The sequence below is a fragment of the Mya arenaria genome, chromosome 1 (genome assembly GCF_026914265.1).
Source record: "Mya arenaria isolate MELC-2E11 chromosome 1, ASM2691426v1".
Taxonomy (NCBI): Eukaryota; Metazoa; Mollusca; class Bivalvia; order Myida; family Myidae; genus Mya; species Mya arenaria.
Window position 1 is genome coordinate 43,429,071 of NC_069122.1, and position 14,039 is coordinate 43,443,109.

The 14,039-nt window shown below is 37.9% G+C and overlaps 1 protein-coding gene across 11 annotated transcripts in view; it reads right to left on the reverse strand.

Annotated features, from left to right (window-relative positions):
- Nucleotides 1-14,039, reverse strand: part of LOC128231233 (5'-AMP-activated protein kinase subunit gamma-1-like) — a 247,073-nt gene that overhangs the window by 24,523 nt on the left and 208,511 nt on the right. For all 11 annotated transcript variants that reach the window (XM_052943836.1, XM_052943806.1, XM_052943793.1 and 8 more), the window contains one exon: nucleotides 2,991-3,133. In XM_052943836.1, coding sequence (XP_052799796.1) covers nucleotides 2,991-3,133 — 143 coding nt within the window. The remainder of the gene's footprint in view (nucleotides 1-2,990; nucleotides 3,134-14,039) is intronic.

Consider the following 14,039-nt stretch of genomic DNA (forward strand, 5'->3'; position numbering starts at 1 on the left):
GACCATATATCTTACTAATTAAAGGGTCATAACTCTTGTTAAATGGATATTTAAAAATGTAATGGAAATGGCAGGAGCACAACAACCCATGTTGACAAACATTCCCATGAAGTTTTATGTGTGAAATACTTTTGGAGCTAAATGTGACACTTTATTTTGTAGAAAATTTTACTATGTCAAGGGACTATTTTTTGACAAACTGTAGGTGCACATACATGCCATATTTCTGAGAGGCTTCCCATGGGATTTTGGTCTGAATTCCAGGGGATTTTGATATTACACCAGGGGATTTTTACGTGACGAAAATTTGCCACAATAGCCCATGCTGACCAACATATGAAGTTTCATGAGTGCAGGTGAAATCCTGCTGGAGATAAATAAGACAAATAATTGGGACGGGACGTGATGAGACGAGACGAACGCAACTCCTATCTGGGGATACAGTAAAATGAAGCAGAAAGTGAATGAATATCTGTACAAGTCATAATGAATACACCTAAAAATGCACAGCATTATTCTATTTTATTTCTAATTACATTTTAACAGCCAACAGTGGGAAAGAAATATTTTTAGTGGAGAGTGGTCTCTTTTTATTTTTATTTTGAACTAATTAACATGACAATCTACTAACCAATGAAAATGGTTGAAATTGACCAAGCTTTAGATAAAAACATTAGGCAAGTTGAATTCACCACCATGAAGATTTATAGTGACTTTATTATAACTGACAACACAGATTGCCATCTGAATAACACTTATAATAACTTCTGAATAGACAGTGTGTAAGGGGTTTGGGGTCATGTAATGTGAACCTTAAACTTATGGTAAGTCGTCATTATTATATATTCGTTCTGTTGAAAATTAGCAACGTGACAAATGATTATTCATTTGGCTGAAAAACTAACTATTTTCCCGATTAGATTAAAAACATTCTATTAAAAGAAGAACTCTTCAGCTGCTGTTTAAAAGTGATGTTCAAAACAAGATTGAATGCTAATGCCCGTCTGAATTTTTTCAGTCAAAAAAGGGTCATAACTCCTCAAGTCAGAGTGTTGGGCCTTGCTTCATATTGTATATGCCTATGGTCTCTTGCAACAGGTGTTCCAAGTTTCATTTAAATATCATGAAACAGTTTTAGTGTTATGGCCAAGGTAAATTTTTTTTCACAATGCCGACACCAATTTCAACAATACCTAGACTAAGACAAAACCTCGACATGTTTTCTTCAAAGAACAAAAGAGTTAAAAACAAATAAAAAACCCCCCTCAATTTAAGTTATTTTTTTAACAAAATTGTCAGCAATTTGAATTCAAACATCATATTATAATAATACTTTAGACTGGTTTGTTGGACAAGTTAGTAACATAAATGGGTGGGTAGATGTAATAGCTGTCGTGAATTCAACTGCTACCATAGATGATTTATACAGTCATAAGGTCTACAATATATACTATTCCTCTAGGACAGAAAGTTATACACACAGTTAAAAGAACAACAAAACGGGGCTGGGGATGTCAGGGTAAAAATAAAATAACGGAATAACATTCCCAATACATTTACCGGATGATTTCCCATGCCCTAGATTAAGAACGTACAGAACAATGATCAAAATTGTAAACTGCCTCTAGTGAGACAGGGAACAAAGTCATATTGGATCATCCCTAATAGATTTTGATGTTAAAAAAAGAGTGTATTTCAAAATGACTACCAGTGCTTCAGCTAAGCCTAAATAGCAGGATGGGGCACTGAGCTGCCCTTTTCTTGCACCCTGCTGCCTTTTAACTTCACCCTGCTGTATACATTCAATTTATAAAGGCAGTGGACAGAGCATTCTTACATTCATCAGAAAAAACCATTTGGGGCAAATTTCCAGATTAATGCTTATGCCAGTTGCAGCAAATTTGCAGGTTTAAGCTAATGCTTGTTGCAGCATATATAGTTCTCTTCCTAGAGTAACACAAGTGTCAATTCTATAGAGTGATGATAGGCCATCCAAGACTGTCAGGTTTTCCTTGAAATTGTTCTCAGCCCCCAGATTGGATTGCCAATTTATCATGAGTTTCAGATCAATGTGCCAGGTCAACAGAAGATACTTAAGATATTGATCAGGATTTAAAGCTAAGTATTTTCCATGTACACAAATAGTAACACATATATCTCAAGTGTTATACATACAAGAAAACAACATTTAGATCCAAACTCATAACACCGAATGTAAGATATAAGCAAATGAAATGCAAAAAGTTTCAATAAAATATAGAGGCAAAAAAAACAAAACAATTAGCATGCCATGTATATTCATGCTAAAATATTACACACCACTGAGGGTCATATGACATTATAAGAACTGGTCAGTCAGCCCCCAAAAGTGTACATGGCCTGAGGCATCAGCCGATATCCATTCACCTCCAGGGGCTGACTGGCTGGTCCTTATGATGCCATATGGCCCAGTATTATATTTTGTATATTATACTGAACATTTTATTCCATAATCTAAAGCGCGTTTGATGTGTTTATTAAACAAAGCAAATATTTTTTTACTTGCAACTTTTTTTCACCAGTGTGAAAATCGCAAGCTGCACTCAACAGTTAAATGACGTCAGCGGTCTTTATCATACTTAAAGTAGGAGGAGGTCCCGACCGAACAAAAATATGATATGGACCGCTGGCTTTATAAAACTGGATTTTGATTAAAATACAGAAACACATGGACCAATCGACTTTGCATATACAAAGAAGATACACATTTATGTGAGGTATATTATTGCTAAATGGTACTAATTAATACATTTTATTTACACTCCTTTTGAGCATGAAAGTATATCCTTTTAATTTCATTCATATGTCAATGAACACAACATCATGACTATACCTCTGACAGTACTAAAAGGATCCATAAAATCTTGCATTTTTGAATGAAAATACTGTGAAATGGTTTAAGTTAACCCAAATGGTTGTACACTTATGCAACGAAACAGAAATGCTCTCACCTTGACAGTATTTGGACTCTCTGGTCGGTAGATGATCGCGTGGCTGTGGTCATTCTGAAAGTTCTGGAAGGGAGACAACTTTGAACCCTGAGCTGGTGCGGATTTTGGCTCATTTGATAGAGAAGCTGACCGCAGTGGCGACACTGAAAAACAAAGCGTATTGACATTTATAGTGAAATCTTATTTTACTTGATGTTCAAACTCAGCTTAAACAAACTACAGACAAATAATGCTATTAGAGTTGTCTTCTCATTATATAATGTAAGATCAGCATCTAGACAATACATCACCCATCTATCCAATACATCTCCCTTCTATCCAATACATCTCCCATCTATCCAATACATCTCCCACCTATCCAATACATCTCCCATCTAACCAATACATCTCCCATCTATCCAATACATCACCCATCTATCCAATACATCTCCCATCTAACCAATACATCTCCCATCTATCCAATACATCACCCATCTAACCAATACATCTCCCATCTATCCAATACATCTCCCATCTAACCAATACATCTCCCATCTATCCAATACATCTCCCACCTATCCAATACATCTCCCATCTATCCAATACATCTCCCATCTATCCAATACATCTCCCATCTATCCAATACATCTCCCATTTATCCAATACATCTCCCATCTATCCAATACATCACCCATCTATCCAATACATCACCCATCTATCCAATACATCTCCCATCTATCCAATACATCTCCCATCTATCCAATACATCTCCCTTCTATCCAATACATCTCCCATCTAACCAATACATCTCCCATCTATCCAATACATCTCCCATCTATCCAATACATCTCCCATCTATCCAATACATCTCCCATCTATCCAATACATCTCCCATCTATCCAATACATCACCCATCTATCCAATACATCTCCCATCTATCCAATACATCTCCCATCTAACCAATACATCTCCCATCTATCCAATACATCTCCCATCTATCCAATACATCTCCCATCTATCCAATACATCTCCCATCTATCCAATGCATCTCCCATCTAACCAATGCATTTCCCATCTATCCAATGCATCTCCCACCTATCCAATACATCACCCATCCATCCAATACATCTCCCATCTATCCAATACATCTCCCATCTAACCAATACATCTCCCATCTATCCAATACATCTCCCATCTATCCAATACATCTCCCATCTATCCAATACATCTCCCATCTATCCTATACATCACCCATCTAACCAATACATCTCCCATCTATCCAATACATCACCCATCTAACCAATACATCTCCCATCTATCCAATACATCTCCCATCTATCCAATACATCTCCCATCTAACCAATACATCTCCCATCTATCCAATACATCTCCCATCTAACCAATACATCTCCCATCTATCCAATACATCTCCCATCTATCCAATACATCTCCCATCTATCCAATACATCTCCCATCTAACCAATACATCTCCCATCTATCCAATACATCACCCATCTAACCAATACATCTCCCATCTATCCAATACATCTCCCATCTATCCAATACATCTCCCATCTAACCAATACATCTCCCATCTATCCAATACATCTCCCATCTATCCAATACATCTCCCATCTATCCAATACATCTCCCATCTATCCAATACATCACCCATCTATCCAATACATCTCCCATCTATCCAATACATCTCCCATCTAACCAATACATCTCCCATCTATCCAATACATCTCCCATCTATCCAATACATCACCCATCTATCCAATACATCTCCCATCTATCCAATACATCTCCCATCTATCCAATACATCTCCCATCTAACCAATACATCTCCCATCTATCCAATACATCTCCCATCTATCCAATACATCTCCCATCTAACCAATACATCTCCCATCTATCCAATACATCTCCCATCTATCCAATACATCTCCCATCTATCCAATACATCTCCCATCTAACCAATACATCTCCCATCTATCCAATACATCTCCCATCTATCCAATACATCTCCCATCTATCCAATACATCTCCCATCTAACCAATACATCTCCCATCTATCCAATACATCACCCATCTATCCAATACATCTCCCATCTATCCAATACATATCCCATCTAACCAATACATCTCCCATCTATCCAATACATCTCCCATCTATCCAATACATCTCCCATCTATCCAATACATCACCCATCTATCCAATACATCTCCCATCTATCCAATACATCTCCCATCTATCCAATACATCTCCCATCTATCCAATACATCTCCCATCTAACCAATACATCTCCCATCTATCCAATACATCTCCCATCTAACCAATACATCTCCCATCTATCCAATACATCTCCCATCTATCCAATACATCTCCCATCTATCCAATACATCTCCCATCTATCCAATACATCTCCCATCTAACCAATACATCTCCCATCTATCCAATACATCTCCCATCTATCCAATACATCTCCCACCTAACCAATACATCACCCATCTAACCAATACATCACCCATCTATCCAATACATCTCCCACCTATCCAATACATCTCCCATCTATCCAATACATCTCCCATCTAACCAATACATCTCCCATCTAACCAATACATCTCCCATCTATCCAATACATCTCCCATCTATCCAATACATCACCCATCTAACCAATACATCTCCCATCTATCCAATACATCACCCATCTAACCAATACATCTCCCATCTATCCAATACATCTCCCATCTATCCAATACATCACCCATCTAACCAATACATCTCCCATCTATCCAATACATCTCCCATCTAACCAATACATCACCCATCTATCCAATACATCTCCCATCTATCCAATACATCTCCCATCTATCCAATTCATCTCCCATCTATCCAATACATCTCCCATCTATCCAATACATTTCCCATCTATCCAATACATCTCCCATCTATCCAATACATCTCCCATCTCTCCAATACATCTCCCACCTAACCAAAACATCTCCCATCTAACAAAAACATCTCCCATCTAACAAAAACATCTCCCATCTTTCAAATACATCTATCTATCCAGTCCATGTCCCATTTAACCATTACATCTTCCATCTAACCGTACAGTACATCTTCTAAGATTTCCTGTTTTATTTTATTTAATGACTGGAATATTTCTCAACAAGATACAGATCTTCAACTAAGAATGTTACTTAAGTCATTAATCATTATGACATAAATCACACACAAGCTGTTATTGCACTCTTACAATTAAGAATAAATACTGGGCTGTGGTTACAAGTCATAGCATACATTTATGAAATATGTACATCTGAAATTGAGTAAAAAAACAGTTAACCGTCATCTTAAGAAGCCTGATCCACCTATTTGACACTTAAAACAGTGCATTTCAAAGATTTAATGTTGAAATCAAACTTACAAACTCATTGAAATCAAACTTACAAACTCAAATGAACAAATAAACATTTCCTTTAAGTTATAAATCTAACCTGTAAACAAACTCTCTTTTCCACTTTCTGTTGTTCTTTTATACATAGAATACATGATAAACTTTCCAATGTCACTTACGTTACATTATTCAACACAATGTCCGTTTAAATATGTTAGTTAATAATTCATTCCCTTGATACAATCTAGCTTTGTCATAGAGCACTCATTTACTTCCTATTATGTTCATAACTTTAATACCAATCACACAAACGGACGTCATATATGTACATGTATGGTCTTAAATATAAACAAACATGCTTAACATAGGACTGTCTGCACCCAAACAGCTTTAATTAACCCTTATATGTGTCTAAATGTAATCAGATACCTGAAAGTCACAGTACCCAAACACCTTAAATTAAAACTTTTGTTGTCTAAATGTACTCACACACCTTAAATTCCTTCTTATATTTGTCTAAATGCAGGCCACATGACCTAATTCAGCCTCTTGTGTTAGTCCAAATGTTAAATTGCCCTTATATTTGTCCAAATGTTAAATCGCCCTTATATTTGTCCAAATGTTAAATCGCCCTTATATTTGTCTAAATGTTAAGTCACTCTTTTATTTGTCCAATATCTGTCCAAATGTCAAGTCACCCTTATATTTGTCCAAATGTCAAGTCACTCTTTTATTTGTCCAAATGTTAAGTCGCCCTTATATTTGTCCAAATGTTAAGTCACTCTTTTATTTGTCCAAATGTCAAGTCAGCCTTATATGTCCAAATGTTAAGTCACCCTTTTATTTGTCCAAATGTTAAGTCACTCTTTTATTTGTCCAAATGTTAAGTCACTCTTTTATTTGTCCAAATGTCAAGTCACTCTTTTATTTGTCCAAATGTCAAGTCAGCCTTATATTTGTCCAAATGTTAAGTCACTCTTTTATTTGTCCAAATGTCAAGTCAGCCTTATATTTGTCCAAATGTTAAGTCACTCTTTTATTTGTCCAAATGTTAAGTCACTCTTTTATTTGTCCAAATGTTAAGTCATTCTTATATTTGTCCAAATGTTAAGTCATTCTTTTATTTGTCCAAATGTCAAGTCACTCTTTTATTTGTCCAAATGTTAAGTCATTCTTTTATTTGTCCAAATGTCAAGTCACTCTTTTATTTGTCCAAATGTCAAGTTGCCCTTATATTTGTCCAAATGTCAAGTCACTCTTTTATTTGTCCAAATGTCAAGTCACCCTTATATTTGTCCAAATGTTAAGCCACCCTTATAATTTGTCCAAATGTGAAGTCACTCTTAAATTTGTCCAAATGATTGCAAAACATCCAGATAATTGTAAGTGAACACCTTAAATACACTTGTAATTGTATACATACACGTTTAATTCCCCTTAGACTTGTCTTATTGTAAGCAAACACTTAATTCATGTAAGATTTGTCCCCATGTATAGTCCTTTAAAACACTTATATTTATCATCATGTGTATGCGGAAACAGATATGTTTTGAATCTTAAAATACTGTGTCCTTCTAGTTGCAAAATGCTGAATGAGAAAATACTATATTCTTAATCACATGCTTTGTATTGTATCTTGAACATTGAAACTTTGAGGTGGTATCTTATTGCATTAAAACAAGAGAAACAAAACCACTTCAAAAGTTATTCACTACATGTATATTTGCAGTAAAAACAAGTTAATTGATGCTTTGATTTTCAACAATGTTATGGTGGTTTTCCTCCAAATGTTCTAATACCGTATTTGTTCTAAAAATAGCACTTTTTATAGATGTTTTGAACAGGTTCTTCACTAGTGTCAAATAATAAAGTAGGAGTAAAATAGGAGCTTTTATGACAAAAAAATAGGAGAAATTAAGCCACAATGTAATTTAATATAGCACCAATATTTACCTTGCAAAATTGACCAGTACACCCAACCAGATAAACATGGTATATATACAAAATATATTTCTTTTCAAGCTGTATCATGGTGAGTGATTCATTAAAATGATACATAGATTAAAAAACTTCTTAAAAATCAGTGGGGCGCATATAAAAATCAATAAAATTTGAAGGCAGATATTGAAACTCTCCAGCTTTGATAAGCAAGTTAATCTTTCGGTCCAATGCTCAATTTTCATTTTAAAAGCAAAATTTTCAAAAGATGTCAATTTGATGAAGACTCGATCATTTGAGCTGGTATGAAAATTGGAGCTATGTCATCTTTAATTATTTAAAATTTGTCATATATATCTATGAATGAAAAAATACACAAATGTAATACTTTTTTGTTTGAGCCAACAAAAAATCAATAAAGGTGTGATTATCCCATTAGGGCAGTGGTTAGAGCACTCGCTTCTCACCAAGGCGACCCGAGTTTGATTCCATCCCTGGAGGCATGTGAGTTTGGTTTGTGGTCAACAAGCCAAACAAGTGGGTTTCCTCCAGGTACTCCGGTTCCCCCCACAACACAAGACCACACACCTGCGACCACACTAACATTGTGCCAATGAGAGTGAATAATATAATGTTGAAATGACTTGTCTCACAATCCTTGTAAAATGAACAAATTTGAACTAAATCAAGATATAAATTGGGTTTATTCGCAGAATTGAGGTAGCGGCTAACTTGACTCTCTTGTGACCTTTCCTATTACAGAATTGATGTAGCGGCTAACCAACTTCCGTGTGATTTGTCCTATTGCAGAATTGAGGCAGCAGTTAATTAACTGACTTTCTTGTGGCCTGTCCTATTGCACAATTGGCGCAGCAGCTTACTGAAATCCTTGTGACCCTTCTTATTGCAGAATTGAGGTAGCGGCTAACCAACTTCCATGTGATCCGTCTTATTGCAGAATTGAGGTAGCAGCTAACTGACTTTCGTGTGATCCGTCTTATTGCAGAATCGAGCCAGCAGTTAACTGACTTTCTTTTGACCTGTCCTATTGCAGAATTGAGATAGCGGCTTACTGACTTCCGTGTGACCTATCCTATTGCAGAATTGAGATAGCGGCTTACTGACTTCAGTTTGACCTGTCCTATTGCAGAATTGAGGTAGCGACTTACTGACTTCCGGGTGACCTGTCCTATTGCAGAATTGAGGCAGCAGTTAACTGACTTTCTTGTGACCTGTCATATTGCAGAATTGGGGCAGCAGCTAACTGACTTCCTTCTGACCTGTCCTATTGCAGAATTGAGGCAGCAGCTAACTGACTTCCTTCTGACCTGTCCTATTGCAGAATTGGGGCAGCAGCTAACTGACTTCCTTGTGACCTGTCCTATTGCAGAATTGGGGCAGCAGCTAACTGACTTCCTTGTGACCTGTCATATTGCAGAATTGGGGCAGCAGCTAACTGACTTCCTTGTGACCTGTCATATTGCAGAATTGGGGCAGCAGCTAACTGACTTCCTTCTGACCTGTCCTATTGCAGAATTGAGGCAGCAGCTAACTGTCTTCCTTCTGACCTGTCCTATTGCAGAATTGAGGCAGCAGCTAACTGACTTCCTTCTGACCTGTCCTATTGCAGAATTGAGGCAGCAGCTAACTGTCTTCCTTCTGATCTGTCCTATTGCAGAATTGAGGCAGCAGCTAACTGACTTCCTTGTGGCCTGTCCTATTGCAGAATTGAGGTAGCAGCTAACTGACTTCCTTCTGACCTGTCCTATTGCAGAATTGAGGCAGCAGCTAACTGACTTCCTTCTGACGTCTACTATTGTAGAATTGAGGTAGCAGCTAACTGACTTCCTTCTGACCTGTCCTATTGCAGAATTGAGGTAGCAGCTAACTGACTTCCTTCTGACCTGTCCTATTGCAGAATTGAGGCAGCAGCTAACTGTCTTCCTTCTGACCTGTCCTATTGCAGAATTGCGGCAGCAGCTAACTGACTTCCTTGTGACCTGTCCTATTGCAGAATTGAGGCAGCAGCTAACTGTCTTCCTTCTGACCTGTCCTATTGCAGAATTGAGGCAGCAGCTAACTGTCTTCCTTCTGACCTGTCCTATTGCAGAATTGAGGCAGCAGCTAACTGTCTTCCTTCTGACCTGTCCTATTGCAGAATTGAGGTAGCAGCTAACTGTCTTCCTTCTGACCTCTACTATTGCAGAATTGAGGCAGCAGCTAACTGTCTTCCTTGTGACCTGTCCTATTGCAGAATTGAGGTAGCAGCTAACTGACTTCCTTCTGACCTGTCCTATTGCAGAATTGAGGCAGCAGCTAACTGACTTCCTTCTGACCTGTCCTATTGCAGAATTGAGGCAGCAGCTAACTGTCTTCCTTCTGACCTGTCCTATTGCAGAATTGAGGTAGCAGCTAACTGACTTCCTTCTGACCTGTCCTATTGCAGAATTGAGGCAGCAGCTAACTGTCTTCCTTCTGATCTGTCATATTGCAGAATTGAGGTAGCAGCTAACTGACTTCCTTGTGACCTGTCCTATTGCAGAATTGAGGCAGCAGCTAACTGACTTCCTTGTGGCCTGTCCTATTGCAGAATTGAGGCAGCAGCTAACTGTCTTCCTTCTGACCTGTCCTATTGCAGAATGTAGGCAGCAGCTAACTGACTTCCTTCTGACCTGTCCTATTGCAGAATGTAGGCAGCAGCTAACTGACTTCCTTCTGACCTGTCCTATTGCAGAATTGAGGCAGCAGCTAACTGTCTTCCTTCTGACCTGTCCTATTGCAGAATTGAGGTAGCAGCTAATTGACTTCCTTCTGACCTGTCCTATTGCAGAATTGAGGCAGCAGCTAACTGACTTCCTTCTGACCTGTCCTATTGCAGAATTGAGGCAGCAGCTAACTGTCTTCCTTCTGACCTGTCCTATTGCAGAATTGAGGTAGCAGCTAACTGTCTTCCTTCTGACCTCTACTATTGCAGAATTGAGGCAGCAGCTAACTGACTTCCTTCTGACCTGTCCTATTGCAGAATTGAGGCAGCAGCTAACTGACTTCCTTCTGACCTGTCCTATTGCAGAATTGAGGCAGCAGCTAACTGTCTTCCTTCTGACCTGTCCTATTGCAGAATTGAGGTAGCAGCTAACTGACTTCCTTGTGACCTGTCCTATTGCAGAATTGAGGCAGCAGCTAACTGTCTTCCTTCTGATCTGTCATATTGCAGAATTGAGGTAGCAGCTAACTGACTTCCTTGTGACCTGTCCTATTGCAGAATTGAGGCAGCAGCTAACTGACTTCCTTGTGGCCTGTCCTATTGCAGAATTGAGGCAGCAGCTAACTGTCTTCCTTCTGACCTGTCCTATTGCAGAATGTAGGCAGCAGCTAACTGACTTCCTTCTGACCTGTCCTATTGCAGAATGTAGGCAGCAGCTAACTGACTTCCTTCTGACCTGTCCTATTGCAGAATTGAGGCAGCAGCTAACTGTCTTCCTTCTGACCTGTCCTATTGCAGAATTGAGGTAGCAGCTAATTGACTTCCTTCTGACCTGTCCTATTGCAGAATTGAGGCAGCAGCTAACTGACTTCCTTCTGACCTGTCCTATTGCAGAATTGAGGTAGCAGCTAACTGACTTCCTTCTGACCTGTCCTATTGCAGAATTGAGGTAGCAGCTAACTGACTTCCTTCTGACCTGTCCTATTGCAGAATTGAGGTAGCAGCTAACTGACTTCCTTGTGACCTGTCCTATTGCAGAATTGAGGCAGCAGCTAACTGTCTTCCTTCTGACCTGTCCTATTGCAGAATTGAGGCAGCAGCTAACTGACTTCCTTGTGACCTGTCCTATTGCAGAATTGAGGTAGCAGCTAACTGACTTCCTTGTGACCTGTCCTATTGCAGAATTGAGGCAGCAGCTAACTGACTTCCTTGTGACTTCTACTATTGTAGAATTGAGGCAGCAGCTAACTGACTTCCTTGTGACTTCTACTATTGTAGAATTGAGGCAGCAGCTTCCTCTTTCAAACATTACTTATATAAAAACGCCACAGAAATCACTCTGCTAAGAAATGTTATATATCTATCATAATTGTTCTGTTATATGTAATGACAATAAAATAAAACAGAATACTGAATTATACCAGGTTATATCAGGTTTCTGGAAAATGGACAACAGAAAAGCTATTACATTATGTCCCTACCATCTCAGACGGAATATGAGGTTTATGGCTATTGCTATTATTTTTATGGTGGCTAATTCTGAGAATAAAAGGCTAACACAACACCAGACATAATAATGGACTTATTATTATTGGTTTTTTTTTGTAGATGGCAATTTCTGCGAGTAACTTCTGGGGATAAAATGAACCTTTCTGACCTTTAACAAAGAAAGTTGATTTTCCAGATTTCTACTTGACTAATTAGCTAGACCATTTTCTGCAAGTAACAGGTTAAAATGACCATTACTGACCTTTTACAAACACAGTAGATTTTCAAGATTTCTACTTGACGAATTAGCAGACCATTTTCTGCAAGTAAGAAGACCATTTCTGATCTTTCACAAACAGGTTTAGATGACCATTTCTGATTTTTCACAAACAGGTTAAGATGACCATTTCTGATCTTTTACAAACAGGTTAAGATGACCGTTTCTGATATTTAACAAACAGGTTTAGATGCCCATTTCTGATCTTTCACAAACAGGTTAAGATGACCATTTCTGATCTTTCACAAACAGGTTTAGATGCCCATGACCGTTTCTGATCTTTCAGAAAGAGGTTAAGATGACCATTTCTGATCTTTTACAAAAAGGTTAAGATGACTGTTTCTGATCTTTCACAAACAGATTTAGATGACCGTTTCTGATCTTTTACAAACAGGTTAAGATGACCGTTTCTGATCTTTTACAAGTCAATTTTCCAGAACTCCACTTCACAAATTAGCTTCCAGATTTTGAGCTGAGACTACATTATTACCGTAATTCCTGATTGTTTGCCTTTTTTTCACTCCAGGAAGCAGCAACTAATCAAATTTTGTACGGAGGTGATCATCCTTTCATGACGACGTTTGTGGAATAATTGGATTGTCTTGAGACAGAAACGACCCAATTATGTCTCATGTCATACATATTACTACTGATTAATAACATTATTTTCTAAGTAATGTTGCTTCGCTTTAACTTGTAATTATTTTGTTCCCATAGTTCCATTATCCTTATATGCCAGTAAATTGTAACCACAGCCCCCCTAGGTTTGGGGGTATACCAGGGATAGCGGGGGAATTTGGCTGTGTCTTTACCTTTCAGGTGGCCCCGCAGTGCTGAGGCCAGAGTTTTTTTATCTTTAGATTTACGGGAGATTTTTCAAAAAGTTGGGTAAGGAGGAGGAAATAAAAATAAAAATAAAATGCATAAAATGTCCCAAAGGAGAAATAAATAAAAATAAAACGGATTTTTCTCCGATTTTTTTTATTTTTTAAATCTTCTTATATCATGAAGATAAAACACACCTTGCATGTGTCAGCTATTTCATAGGCTGAAAAAAGGGTGATAGATCACCATAAAGTTTCAAAAGCATAATTAAAAGATCCTTTTAATGACTGAAAATATTGACCTCAACACTGTGAGTTCAAGTGCTCATTGAAATTAATTGTATATATTTGTTCGAATGCATCTATGCATATGAGGTGCATATATTATCAACCCATGGATTTTATGAAACATGTCAGTGTAATAAAGAAGTT